Raw genomic sequence first — 14,294 nt, 5'->3', positions numbered from 1 at the left:
CCCGCTGTGAGCGGCCCACTACAGACGGGGCTCCCGCTGTGAGCGGCCCACTACAGACGGGGCTCCCGCTGTGAGCGGCCCACTACAGACGGGGCTCCCGCTGTGAGCGACCCACTACAGACGGGGCTCCCGCTATGAGCGGCCGACTACAGACGGGGCTCCCGCTGTGAGCGGCCCACTACAGACGGGGCTCCCGCTATGAGCGGCCCACTACAGACGGGGCTCCCGCTATGAGCGGCCCACTACAGACGGGGCTCCCGCTATGAGCGGCCCACTACAGACGGGGCTCCCGCTATGAGCGGCCCACTACAGACGGGGCTCCCGCTATGAGCGGCCCACTACAGACGGGGCTGCTGTTATGAGCGGCCCACTACAGACGGGGCTCCTGCTATGAGTGGCCCACTACAACTACAGACGGGGCTCCCGCTATGAGCGGCCCACTACAGACGAGGCTCCCGCTGTGAGCGGCCGACTACAGACGGGGCTCCCGCTGTGAGCGGCCCACTACAGACGGGGCTCCCGCTGTGAGCGGCCCACTACAGACGGGACTCCCGCTGTGAGCGGCCGACTACAGACGGGGCTCCCGCTGTGAGCGGCCCACTACAGACGGGGCTCCCGCTGTGAGCGGCCGACTACAGACGGGGCTCCCGCTATGAGCGGCCCACTACAGACGGGGCTCCCGCTATGAGCGGCCCACTACAGACGGGGCTCCCGCTGTGAGCGGCCCACTACAGACGGGGCTCCCGCTATGAGCGGCCCACTACAGACGGGGCTCCTGCTGTCTGTAGGCCTCATGTGCCAGAGTGATGGGCTTTGAGCACGTGATGACTCCTGTGGTGAAGATCAGAAACAGCATCCGCTCCAGAGCCAAACAGCTCAGAACATTCAAGGTTCTGTTGGAGGAGCTGCCAACTGAATATGGTGACCTGCTGCTACACACAGAAATCTGATGGCTCAGCCATTAATTTTGGAAACATTGTTGTCGGTTGTTTGACTTGCCGGCTTTTGCAAAATTGCTAAATACGCGCTAGCATGCCTGTTTTAAGCTATCGTAGCGGTATATTTTACCATGCCCGCGCCCTATAATCCGGAGCGCCTGATGTATGTGTTAAATACAGAAATAGCACCCGTAACTGAGGCTGCACCTTTTAATACGGTGCACCCTTTGGTCGCGAACATACGGTATATAGAACATAGGGCACGTTTGTGCGTGATATCACTCCGCGTCTGCGCAACGACAACAACCTCCAATCTTTAGCATTGCTGCGCCAACTGGTGGTCTTTTGGGTTGAGGATAACGGTGATCTATATGTAGCTATATGTAGCTATAGCGTCATTGGCCTCCACTCCAGCCACTCCTGGTAGTTCCTCAAAAACACTGAGTTTCTAGTGGATGCACAATCTGTGGAAGCCAACATAGAAACTTCTGAAGAGCCAAAGTTCTTGCAACAAAAATATAGTCCCCAATTAGGTTGTTTTGTTATCACACGACCCCGTCCCCATTATCTTAAGAGAATATAAAAGAATGAGTGGAGACAGGAGAGAATGAGACGTTTTTGGCGCGTGTCGCTCTTGATTTTGTGTTTATTTTTGCAGTAAACTTAAAGGAGGCCTTTTCCCTTTATGTTTGATTAAATTTAAGCTGATATTCCATTCTTGACATCTTTAAATTTACACTATTCATGGGAGTTTTATTTGGTCATTTTGCTTCTTTTTATTTCCTATTCCCCACATTTATTCATAGTTTTTATTAGATTGCAATAAATCCTATAACATTGAACAGACTGACTAAAGTCAAATGACCTGTGGTTCCCACCGATAGCCGTCATTCTGATGGGTTTTTGCTGGCTGCAGCTGAAATATTCCAATGCTCCATGTCACAGAGACAGTAAATACTAAACCCTAAAGATTCTGAAGGCATGATGTAAAATAGTAACGTATAATACAGACATTTGAAGAGACAATTAAGAGAATGTTTCCATGCTTCTAAGAATGGCCGAGGAGCCATTTAGAACTTTATAGAGATGCATTGTGTGATACCAGGAACTAATTTAACTTCAAGGCGAAGCTGCTTCTGCTTTGTCGACCATCGACTGATCTCCTGAAAGTCCACCAGCGCTTTTGAAAAACTGAATTTTTCATCTATGGAGGGAGTAGACGGCAGATGTTTCCACAGATGTTCTTCACCAGTGGTCAGTGAGTGATGCAGCAGATGAGCGGGAGTTGACTGGCTTCTACCGGCCATGACTCAATGTCTCCAGCCCATAGTGTGGATTCTCTACGAGATCAGACAGCGGCTTCACTCCTGAATCCTGCAGCTGGTTCCCACTCAGGTCCAGTTCTCTGAGATGGGAGGGATTGGACCTCAGCGCCGAGGCCAGAGAGCCACAGCTGATCCCTGATAACCTGCAGCGCCATAATCTGAAAAATGCAGGATAAGGTTATACGGTGCAGGTCTGCATGTTATCTGCGTCAGTACTAAACCTACGTTAGTTCTTAGTTGGGTCAGACCTGAATTCACGATATTACAAGGAATTTTTTTAATGTGGTGCATCACAGCAGTGTTGAGAACAGCCTCACTTCACCATCTTAGCAGCTGGTATATAGGTAGAAAAATGAAGACTGACCTGAGCCTCTCCAGTTTACAGTTTGGACTCTCCAGTCCAGAACAGAGCCGCTCCACTCCTGAACTTCAGCTTGTTCCCACTCAGGTCCAGTTCTCTGAGATGGGAGGGATTGGACCTCAGCGCCGAGGCCAGAGAGCCACAGCTGATCTCTGATAAACTGCAGCTCCTTAATCTAAATAAAGAAGGGAAACTTTTATAAGGTTATAAGTGAACCAGTATTAATCTGAAAGGTTAATCAAAGGCATGATCTGTAAATATTTAATTAGTTACAGGTTAAAAAATGATAGTAATATGTAATTACCACAATTCCAACCTCTCAGGTTTGCACTGTTCCAGAGGAGAATATATATTGTTCTGGCGCTCACTCTTCCCAGGTTCTCCCACCTCTTTCCCTCCCATCTCATCATGGAGATCCATCTCACCTGTGGCTCATCTTTAAGGCACAACCTGTCTTAGATGACTTCCTGTCTCCCTCACCATCTCCCTCCTCGTTGGCTGGTGTCTACCAGGCACCCTCACCTAGTTTTGTCTAATTTTGGTTACCATCTGTGGGCTTTTTCATTGTCCTTAAATCAATTTATCATGAATAAGTGGTCCCCGTGTGGCCCTCCCTCCTGAAGGAACTGGGCACACACAACACACTCAGAAAGTGTGAGGACCCTCGGATGGAATAATGGACATTTTTGAGAATGGTGTTTACCTCAGAGTTTCCAGTCGGCAGTTTGGAAAGTGGAGAGAAAACCACAGAGCAGCTTCACTCCTGGATCCTTCAGCTGGTTCTCACCCAGGTCCAGTTCTCTGAGATGGGAGGGATTGGACCTCAGCGCCGAGGCCAGAGAGCCACAGCTGATCTCTGATAAACTGCAGCTCCTTAATCTAAATAAAGAAGGGAAACTTTTATAAGGTTATAAGTGAAACCAGTATTAATCTGAAAGGTTAATCAAAGGCATGATCTGTAAATATTTAATTTAGTTACAGGTTAAAAAATGACAGTAATATGTAATTACCACAATTCCAATTTCTCAGGTTTGCACTGTTCCAAAGGAGAATATATATTGTTCTGGCCCTCACTCTTCCCAGGTTCTCCCACCTCTTTCCCTCCCATCTCATCATGGAGATCCATCTCACCTGTGGCTCATCTTTAAAGGCACAACCTGTCTTAGATGACTTCCTGTCTCCCTCACCATCTCCCTCCTCGTTGGCTGGTGTCTACCAGGCACCCTCACCTAGTTTTGTCTAATTTTGGTTACCATCTGTGGGCTTTTTCATTGTCCTTAAATCATTTATCATGAATAAGTGGTCCCCGTGTGGCCCCCCCTCCTGAAGGAACTGGGCACAACACACACACTCAGAAAGTGTGAGGACCCTCGGATGGAATAATGGACATTTCTGAGAATGGTGTTTACCTCAGAGTTTCCAGTCGGCAGTTTGGAAAGTGGAGAAAACCACAGAGCAGCTTCACTCCTGAATCCTGCAGCTGGTTCTCACTCAGGTCCAGTTCTCTGAGATGGGAGGGATTGGACCTCAGCGCCGAGGCCAGAGAGCCACAGCTGATCTCTGATAAGATGCAGCGCTCTAATCTGAAAAATGCAGGATGAGGTTATACGGTGCAGGTCTGCATGTTATCTGCGTCAGTACTAAACCTACGTTAGTTCTTAGTTGGGTCAGACCTGAATTCACGATATTCCAAGGAATGTTTTTAATGTGGTGCATCACAGCAGTGTTGAGAACAGCCTCACTTCACCATCTTAGCAGCTGGTATATAGGTAGAAAAATGAAGACTGACCTGAGCGTCTCCAGTTTACAGTTTGGACTCTCCAGTCCAGAACAGAGCCGCTCCACTCCTGAATCCTTCAACGGGTTGAAGCTCAGGTTCAGAACCCTCAGATGGGAGAGGTTGGACTTCAGAGCTGAGGCCACAGAATCACAGCTGGTCTCTGATAAACTGCAGCCCAATAGTCTAAAATAACAAATATTTTGAGAGAAGACAAATAAAAATCAACATGTACCAGAGCAAAACACAGCTTACAAGCAACAAACCTCTGGTCCTGCACCGGCTTATCTGCCGTATGTTCCTATTTTGGGTTCTTTCAGGGCGGTTGGACAAGATCTACAGCGTATGTAAAGTGTGTGTAGGTCAAAATACCTTCCAAGTTTGTGAGACCACATTTCTCAATAGCACTCAACTCTTGTCAGGAGTTGGGACAAAGTGACCCACTCCTGATAGCTTGTGGGCGATGCTGCAGCGACCCTGCAATCCCTACACTCTCTGGTGAAACCAAATCAAAGGTTTTAGACACTGCTGGATGCTGGAAGGGTGGCTATAGTCTGGACGCATCGTTCCCCTGACCGCACATTTCTCCAACAATGATTGGCAGCTGGTGTCACTTGTTCTCCAGATGAGAGAAGGAAAGAGAGCCCCCCCACAGTGTGTTTGATTGCCCCACTGCAAGCTCAATGCTGCCAGAAAACATTGCAGGAGCATCAATTCCCCTCAGGGCATCAACAAGGACCTCAGGAAAAGGTGCAGCTGCCACCTACTAGAGACAAGCACACTGAGCTGAGATTCAAAGCCCTCTCCTCCCAAGAGAAGAGCTTGTTTGTTGGAGGCTCTTCTGGGCGATACCTGGTGCCACAGCTCCAGCTCAGCCCGTCTCTGGAGCTGAGGTGGAGCTGAGCAAGTTTCATGGTTCTCCACCACTTCCTCTCGCTGAGGACCTTCTCAGCTGGTGGTTTCTGCTCCACCTTCCAAGTTGAGCAGGTGATACTTCTGCATTCCTGCCACCAGTGTCTCTGCAGAAAGAGTCTTCTCTACTGTTTTATATTAGATTGTAGAAAATTAGGATTTTTGGTTGATGTCTTAGATGTTGTTGACTAAGAGCAGGTTTTTCTTTAATAACATAGAGAGATTCGATGAGAAGAGCAAATGTATTATTTTATGAGCTACTTCCACTACTATTATATACACATAGATTTATCTAAAAATGTGTGAAAACTTATGGATGGAAACCTTTTTAAAATGGTTGCATTGTGTAGAATCGGTGGAGAATCAACTTGTTGACTTCTGATTTGGACTCCAATGGAAGTGAGGTGCAACAATTGTGGATGCTGAAAGCTTCAGATCTTCATGAAGGTTTCTGTGGTTGGACTGACCTGCTGCCCCTTTAAGAGGGAGGCAGGTTTGGGCTTCTGGCTGGAATGAAGCCACCTAAGATGAGAATGACTGCAGGCTTTCAGTACCAAGGTTTAACAGGGTGCTCACTTCACACTTGGGCTTTTCTCTTTTTTGGGATGGCTTTTCTCAGTAGAGAAGGGGCATGGCACACTGCAGCAGCTTTCTTTTTGGGTTTGCTAGTTTTCCTTCTGATCTTTAAAAGACAGGAAGAACCATTTTTGATTGGTCTGAATGTTTGGGCGGTTTTGTGGCCAGCCTAAAATAAAACAAGACAAATCTACAACTGATACTTCCTTTCTAGTCATTGATGACCGTCCTCACATGGGACAGATTTCCACAACCAATTTAATACTGCAAATCTGTCCTGTGTGGTCTTTTTTCTGAGAACTGTAACACTACGTTTATAACAAAGATCAAACATGGAACATTTATTGTCTAACTAGTTACACCTGGGAAAGTACTGGATCATCTCTGACTGACCTGAGAGTCTCCAGCTCACAGAGAGGATCCTGGAGAAAACCACAGAGCAGCTTCACTGCTGGATCCTTCAGCTGGCTGTAGCTCAGGTCCAGAACCCTCAGATGGGAGGGATTGGACCTCAGCGCCGAGGCCAGAGAGCCACAGCTGATCTCTGATAACCAGCAGCCACTCAGTCTGGATAAGGAATCATGGCAAGAAATGATCTCTTATTGGAGGAAAAGTCATATTACACTTGCTCAAAATCATTATTTCATTTTATTTCATTATTTAATCAGGGCCCTTGGAGTCAGGAGAGCTCTGGCCCCCCACTGATAAACTGGGATATTACAGCAACAACACAGTTAAAAATTATCTATAAAATTGACTTTCAATGGCTCATTTAAATTCATACTACACTTCTCTTCTCCAAAAGTCAATGGAGTTTATCTTGAAGCCTTTCATTGTTTAGTTGTTATGTCGAAGATAAAAGGAAGCTGACCTGAGAGTCTCCAGCTGACAGTTTAGACTCTCCAGTCCAGAACAGAGCAGCTTCACTGCTGGATCCTTCAGCTGGTTGTTACTCAGGTCCAGAACCCTCAGATGGGAGGGATTGGACCTCAGCGCCGAGGCCAGAGAGTCACAGCTGATCTCTGATAAACTGCAGTCACTCAGCCTGGAAAAGGAATAAATGGGGCAAATAAAAACACATTTCTAAATCTGAAAATGAAGAGAAAAGCAGAAAATGTAAAGAAATTTAGAAAAGACCAGCAGAGGCCTCCTGACCTGAGCGTCTCCAGTCTGCAGTTTGGATGCATCATTGCAGAAGACAGGAACTTTACTGCATCATCTGTCAGGTTATGGTTCCAGCTTAAGCTCAGCTCCCGTAGATGAGAAGGGTTTGACGTCATTGCTGAGGCCACAACTTCACAATGACTCGTTGAAAGAACACTACCAGGCAGTCTGTTGTGTATGAAACAAAAATAGTGAGTCAAACTTTGGGATTTCTAATCAACTTATCTGAGAATCTACCTCAACACAAATGTAGCTCATTTCCTGGAAAAGCTAAATTCAACACCGTAGAGCAACAGTTTGAACGACCATCAGATCTGAAATGCAACTGAATTATTCTCAACATTTGTCTTATTTTAGAACAGCTCATAATTACTCAATATTTAAAATGATTGTAGCAAATGGTTTAAAGAAACGTGCATCTTTTTATCTGTCTATCGGCTCTTTGGATATTTTGCATTTCATCCAATTTGTACGATGGTGCGTCAAGTCTTAATTCAGCGATCCGATCGATGACATCAGAGTCTCTGGTTGCATCGATTGCCCTCAGCTTCTGTTATATCTGCCTGTTTCCCTTCAAATCATTTTCACTGCACCTTTTGTTGCTAGTGATGAAGTTGCCACCTAACGGGTGTGGAAAGGCTCAAACAACTTTGTGGGTCACATAAAGGCTCCAAACGGAACCGCCACAAAGACCTAAAACACCCATTTAAACCAACGAGGCCGGCTGTTTTTACGTTGAACAAATGAAGCAAAATAGTCACGTGTCATTAGTTAAAATGTGTTTTTCTGTCGTTAGAATACGATGTATACAAACAAACAAAAGTTATTTAATGACATGACAGTAATTTCATGATAGTCAGTTAACTTGTGGCTCCTATTATTCCTGCCTTATGTTGGTTTGTCTGGATTGACCTTTGAACTTATATCCAGCCAGTGTTGAACATTTCTGGATGAATTGTTGTTGTTTTTAATTTATGGACGCTGCAATGGAGATAAAGAATTGAAGGAATGACCACTGGAGGGGGTATTGCTACCTGACATGATCCACTCGCTTGATTTAAACGCCGATGTCCGGCCCTAAAAATCTTTACTTACTTGGCCTTCCTGCAGTTCCTCACAGCTGGAATCAGGCGACGTCGTCCCTCCTTTGAGGTTTTGTACTGCTCCAGGTTCAGCTCATCCAGAACCTCCTCTGACATCTGCAGCAGGTAGGCCAGAGCTGAACAGTGGATCTCTGACAGTCTCCTCTCTGATTTCTCCCCTGACTTCAGGAACTCTTGGATCTCCTGATGGACTGACTGATCCTTCATCTCCATCAGACAGTGGAAGATGTTGATGCTTCTGTCTGGGGAGATTTTATAACTGTTCTCCTCCTTCAGGTTGTTGAGGACCTTCTGGATGGTTTCTGGGTGGTTCTCCATCTGATCCAACAGTCCACCCAAGATCCTCTGATTGGACTCCAGAGAGAGACCATGAAGGAAGCGAACAAACAAGTCCAGGTGGCCATTTTCACTTTTGAGAGATTTCATTAGTGCTCTCCAGAGGAAGTCATCAAGAGATGTGATTGGTTTAGAATATTTTAGGAACTGATTTATAACCACTGTGTCTTTCCTGGTGTAACGGTGGAACATGTAGACGGCAGCCAGAAACTCCTGAATGCTCAGATGAACAAAGCAGTAGACTGATTTCTGGAAGATCACACTCTCTCTCTTGAAGATCTCTGTACAAACTCCTGAGTACACCGACACCTTGGAGACGTCCAGTCCACATCGCTCCAGGTCTTCTGAGTAGAACATGATGTTTCCTTTCTCCAGATGTTCAAACGCCAGCCGACCCAACTTCAGAAGGAGTTCTTTATCAGCCTCAGTCAGTTCCTCTGGTCTCTGCTTTCCTCCATACTTCTGCTTCTTCCTCTTCATCTGAACCATCAGGAAGTGTGAGTAGAGGTCAGTCAGGGTTTGGGGCAGCTCTCCTCTCTGGTCTCTGGTCATCATGTCCTCCAGAACTATAGCAGTGATCCAGCAGAAAACTGGGATCAGACGCATGATGTGGAGGCTCCTGGAGGCCTTGATGTGTGAGATGATTCTCTTGGACAGATCTTCATCACTGAACCTCCTCCTGAAGTACTCCTCCTTCTGGGAGTCAGTGAAGCCTCGTACTTCTGTGATCCTGTCAACACACGAGGGAGGAATCTGATAGGCTGCTGCAGGTCTGGAGGTGATCCAGATGAGAGCTGAGGGAAGCAGGTTCCCCTGGATGAGGTTCACCAGGAGCACGCCAACGGACGATACTTGTGTGACATCAGAGATGAGCTGATGGTTGTTGAAACCCAGTGGAAATCTGCTTTCATCCAGGCCATCAAAGATGAACAGAAGTTTCCAGACAGTCAGATCTTCTGCTCTGATCTTCTGTAATGTTGGATGGAAAACATGAAGCAGTGAGAGAAGACTGTGCTGCTCATCTCTGATCAAGTTCAGCTCCCTGCATGAGAGCGGAAGCACCAGACTGATGTCTTGGTTCTCCAAACCTTCTGCCCAGTCCAGACTGAACTTCTGCACTGAGAAGGTTTTTCCAACGCCGGCGACACCGTTGGTCAGAACCACTCTGATGTGCCCCTGTTGCTCAGATAAGACTTTGAAGATGTCCTGGCACTTGATTGGAGTGTCCTGGATGTTCTTCTTGGAGGTTCTCTCAAGCTGTCTCACCTCATGTTGTGTGTCCACCTTCTCACTTTGTCCCTCAGTGATGTAGAGCTCAGTGTAGATCTTGTTCAGCAGGGTTCCACTTCCTGCTTCATGAGTTCCTTCAGTCACATGTTCACATCTTCTCTTCAGACTGACCTTATGACCTTCTATCACCTCCTGCAGTTCACCACCCTCTAAAACAAACAATCTTTTAAATCCTTTTACAATTGTCATCTACAGCAGTAACACAGATGTCCTCAACTGGAAAATATTCTGTCATGTTTGAATGATAGAAGCAACAGTCGGGTAAGGACCCATCTCACTGTCAGTTTGAAATGTTATGTCTTCTTATGTACACCTATTCTTTTATTTCATTGGGTTTCAATCTAATTTAGTCTATAACAACCATTTCCATGTCTTCCAAGAGTTTGCTTGGACTAAACAGCTGGTAAAAGCTGGATGATATTGAGAAAAACACATCAAACCTTCTCCAAACACATCATACTCAGCAGACCCATTGTCCTGTAAAGGTCACCTGCCTTCAGCTCTTTAACACTTTCCAGAACTAAATGACTAAATGTTGCTAAATACTGTCTAAGCATTTAGGAAGGTCTGAAGAGGGTTTGGTTCCAGTGGAACCAAACAAGTGCTCTCTGGATCTTCTCTTGCACATTGTAAATACACAAGTTGTTCCTTTATTCCGACCCAAAAGTATCTTATAAATACAAATGTACGAGCTTACGTGAGACGCTGTTGTTCAGGTCGGCGGTCTGCAGTTCAGTTCTCCGTTTCTTTTCACCCTCGGGACAGGAGGAATCTCCAATGGAAGCAGACCGTTTCTGACACCTGTCAAAAATGGGAATAGTGGTTATACATGTCTACTGGGCGTTAGCAACGCCTAAGAAAGGCTGCGTTCACTTCTACTTTCAGTTTGCTCTGACAGTTGAAGATTGAATGAACACTGAGCAAAAAATATAAAGTTATTTACGTTCTAACAAGCTCGTTTAGTTGGAGAAAAGTGTATTTGATCTAAGTGTTTAGTGGCGTTTCTTCATTGTGAATTTATGTTTGAAATAAAAGTGCCAAATCAGGAATATAAACTCATAGAATAGAACAAAAGTTCTCCATTTATGCTCCAAATACAGTAGTCTGGTCTCTGAAACTGATCATTAAATAGCACAGAGGTCACGCGTATTCAAAAGCTTATTTCAACCATTTAGAAATGACTGATATTGTTGTCTATGGGTTTATTAGAACCAGGAGCCTTATAAATAGACTTTTTAATGAATTTTCATGACATGTGGTGGAACAGTGTGGCAGAACAAGCTGCACAGACCTGCCATGTCTTACCCATCCGTATCTAAATGGAGAGCTGGAGCACTCTGCAATGATGGATATTGTTGGGAAACTTTAAAATATATGCCTAGGAATTTTTGTGAGATGATGTTAACCCATGTAGGAGAAATGACCAGTTAAAAACAGAAGCAATTTTCAGTTTTAAAAGATTTACCACACTAAAATTAACATGGGAGTTAATGGGAGCGAACACCTGACACGTTGGTGCACCGTTTCATTTTAAGGACCTGATGAATTTCATTTTTCACGATAGTAGAGGCTAATACCCACAAAATGATGTTTTGTATGGTTGTGAAATGTTCTAAGGCAGAGTTGTGGTTCGGAAAACCTTACTTTAAAGGTGACCCTTGAGGTCTGATTCCGAAGTTTAAAGGTGCCACACAAACACATCATCACACTTTAGTTTTCTTACATTTGGTCTGAACTTCTGAAGTTTATTGCTCCATCTTTGGACAGGTCACTCTTCAGGGACACCCTGCTGGGCACTGTGGACTCTGCTCTGTCCTCGTCCATCCTGAGGAAACATCAGAAATAGTGATGAGACTGTGATGAAGGTAAATAATCTGTAGAGGTTGTAGCTAAATAATCCCAATTCACTGCATTTTTATCAAACAGGAACATTTCTAATCCATTCTGGATAACAACTGAATCAATAAATCAATGATGTATCTGTATAATTTTCATGTTTTCAGAGTTTAAGCTGCTTTTTTTAACTGTTCCCTGCAGTGAGAAAAGAACTGGCACCTTTTCCAGCCCCTCATCCTGCAGCACTGAATGTGCTCTAAAGTTCTTTCCAGAGCAAACGTCTCTGCACTTGCAGCAACATGTTGTAGTCATGGATCCGTGAGGAGAACCGGATACAGGAAACGCCCCCACTTTGATCCCAAAACCCAACTGGTGGCCAACGGTGGTCCGGCAACGACGGGGACGCTGGTCCATCAGGCCCCACAACACTGGTTTTCCACAGGCCAACATGGTGAAAGGACTGTGCACCGTTTCATTTTAAAGAGCTGATGAATTTCATTTTTCACGATAGTAGAGGCTAATACCCACAAAATGATGTTTTGTACGGTTGTGAAATGTTCGAAGGCAGAGTTATGTGGTTCAGAAAACCTTACTTTAAAGGTGAGCCTTGAGGTCCAATACCGAAGTTCATAGGGTCCTCTTTGGACCAGTCGCTCTTCATGGACACACAGCTGGGCACTACGGACTTTGCTCTCTCTTCCTCTTCCATCACACATTCACTCATTTTTAAATGTGAGTCTAAACGGTTAAGCAGGAACAGTCTGCTGACACAGAAAAGAAGATTAAAGAACATGATTCTCAGCATGAAGACAAGCAGAGGTCTGTCCAATGACGTATTGTCGGCTCATTCACATCCAAATCTATTATATGATGTCACCCTGTACATCATACAGGCCACATATATATTGGAAAAAAGTTTTGGGACATCTTAAAAGTTTACACCATGTTAAATATAAAATAGTTGTGGAAAAAATGTTTCTCCTGGGTGTTTCAGAAGGTGCGGTGGCATTAGACGGACGCACACAAATACAAATTAAATCATTTTTTATCTGGTTATGGTTTACAAGAAAACCTAAATTCTTTCAAGATGTCAGTTCTCAACATTAAATTCAACAAATAAGATGAGAATGCATTCAAAACTAAACAGAAATAAGTCATCACATCATCAAAGTGGGTCAAATGCAGCATCATCTTCTGTCATCTCAGACAGGATTCCAAGAAGAGGATCTTCATTTTCAACAACGCACCTTGACATCTCATCATGGCTCGTCTGTCAGATTACAAGCAGCTTTTTTGATCAGGCGCATCATGTTTCTCACGAACACATGATGGTGCTGGAAAAAACATTTGTAGCCTGACCTAGAGGTCAAAACTCTGCATGGCGTGCACAGCTACTAGTTGCAGCTGCTGGTTGTGGCGGAGGAGATCCCAAACATATCTAGCAAGCTTGTTTTGGAGCAGAGCTTGTCCACCACCTCTGACCCCACTCATCACAGAAGTCCCACCATATCCATGGCCAGGTGTGTTGGCAGCATTGGAGCCAGCCTCAGGAAAAAGGTGTGTCAATATCTCAGAAGTGATGATCAAGTTGACACGACCCAACAGAAGTCAAGCAACCCAACATGCTGAATAGAATAGATGACACACAGCAAAGGGCAAAAAACACCCAATTCTGCTCAGACTAATCTGATCTGACCACATGTTCAGGAACAAAAATATGAAAACACCATGGGTTTAGTTTTCTGGACTGCTTCATTCAAAACAGAACACATTTCATAAATCCATAATAACAAATTCATATTCCACAAAGACCCAGTTGTTAAAACAATAAAATGGAATGCCTTGATCTCTCCCTCTTTACATACTCTCCTTTTTTAAATAAAGGATTGATTGTCCCCGGGTGGAGGGACAAAGAGAGGAGGCTAAAACTGTCGCGTTTGTGTCCCTCTTTCCGTGGATTTTTCCACTAACTGCAAATAATATTGTGACTTATTGTGAGTATTAAAATGTGCTTCCTCAACCTCTAAAATGTTGGCTCAGGGTTAGCGGAAAACGCAGTTAGAGGAAACACGGTACAAAGTTTGATCATCCGTCACAACATTCCCGTCGACCAGCCGCAATGTGCGTCCGAAACACGCGCACGCTCATTGCGAACACGCAGCTTATTAAGCCGCATCTCGCAGCGGAACATTGATTCGAGACGACAGCAGTGAAAGAACCAAATGCTACCTGAATATTAGAGGTTTTCCATCAGGGCTCGGTCAGTCAAGATGGAGCCCGAAGTTGAGAACTTTCCTTTCACTTTCGCTTCTTCTTCCTCTACACGTCACGTGTTTGTGGTTGGATCGCGTCATATCCAGCACAGGCGCCTCTCTTCAGAACAATTTGGTCCACGTTTTAACTGAAATACTGGGAAACAACTGGAGTTCGTCTGACAGATGTTCGTTTTTGGCTGCGGAATCAAACTGGGTCAACTTTTTGATCTATAGCATTTTGCATTGTGTAGAATCGGTGTAGAATGTGTAGAATGTGATTGAAAAATTCACGATCATAAAAATGTTTAAAGTGCATAGCAGTGTCTGTGAGGTTTATGAGCCACAAATGCTGCTCTTTTTAGGAGCACAGCCATCTATTAAACTGTAGTTTGTGTCATAGCATAGTTTTATTGACAAATTC

General features: G+C 44.9%; 1 protein-coding gene across 13 annotated transcripts in view; it reads right to left on the bottom strand.

Moving 5' to 3' along the window:
• Positions 1–1,553: 1,553 nt before the first annotated feature.
• The window catches only part of LOC130519859 (NACHT, LRR and PYD domains-containing protein 12-like), a 48,899-nt gene continuing 36,158 nt past the window's right edge, over positions 1,554–14,294 (bottom strand). For 2 of the 13 annotated variants that reach the window (XM_057023467.1, XM_057023474.1), the window contains 10 exons: positions 12,212–12,379; positions 11,506–11,607; positions 10,480–10,583; positions 8,149–9,931; positions 7,045–7,221; positions 6,761–6,934; positions 6,283–6,456; positions 4,414–4,587; positions 4,034–4,207; positions 1,554–2,421 (listed from right to left, as the gene is read on the bottom strand). In XM_057023467.1, the coding sequence (XP_056879447.1) occupies positions 2,235–2,421; positions 4,034–4,207; positions 4,414–4,587; positions 6,283–6,456; positions 6,761–6,934; positions 7,045–7,221; positions 8,149–9,931; positions 10,480–10,583; positions 11,506–11,607; positions 12,212–12,379 (3,217 nt within the window). In that variant the 3' untranslated portion in view covers positions 1,554–2,234. Of the gene's footprint in view, positions 2,422–3,328; positions 3,504–4,033; positions 4,208–4,413; positions 4,588–6,282; positions 6,457–6,760; positions 6,935–7,044; positions 7,222–8,148; positions 9,932–10,479; positions 10,584–11,505; positions 11,608–12,211; positions 12,380–12,865; positions 14,126–14,294 lie in introns of those variants that run through there. The other 11 variants (XM_057023470.1, XM_057023481.1, XM_057023472.1 and 8 more) reach the window with 10 other exon arrangements.

The sequence above is a fragment of the Takifugu flavidus genome, unplaced genomic scaffold (genome assembly GCF_003711565.1).
Source record: "Takifugu flavidus isolate HTHZ2018 unplaced genomic scaffold, ASM371156v2 ctg231, whole genome shotgun sequence".
In the NCBI taxonomy this organism is placed as follows: Eukaryota; Metazoa; Chordata; class Actinopteri; order Tetraodontiformes; family Tetraodontidae; genus Takifugu; species Takifugu flavidus.
The sequence above is the reverse complement of the archived record's forward strand: the minus strand, read 5'-3'. Positions and strand labels throughout refer to the sequence as shown.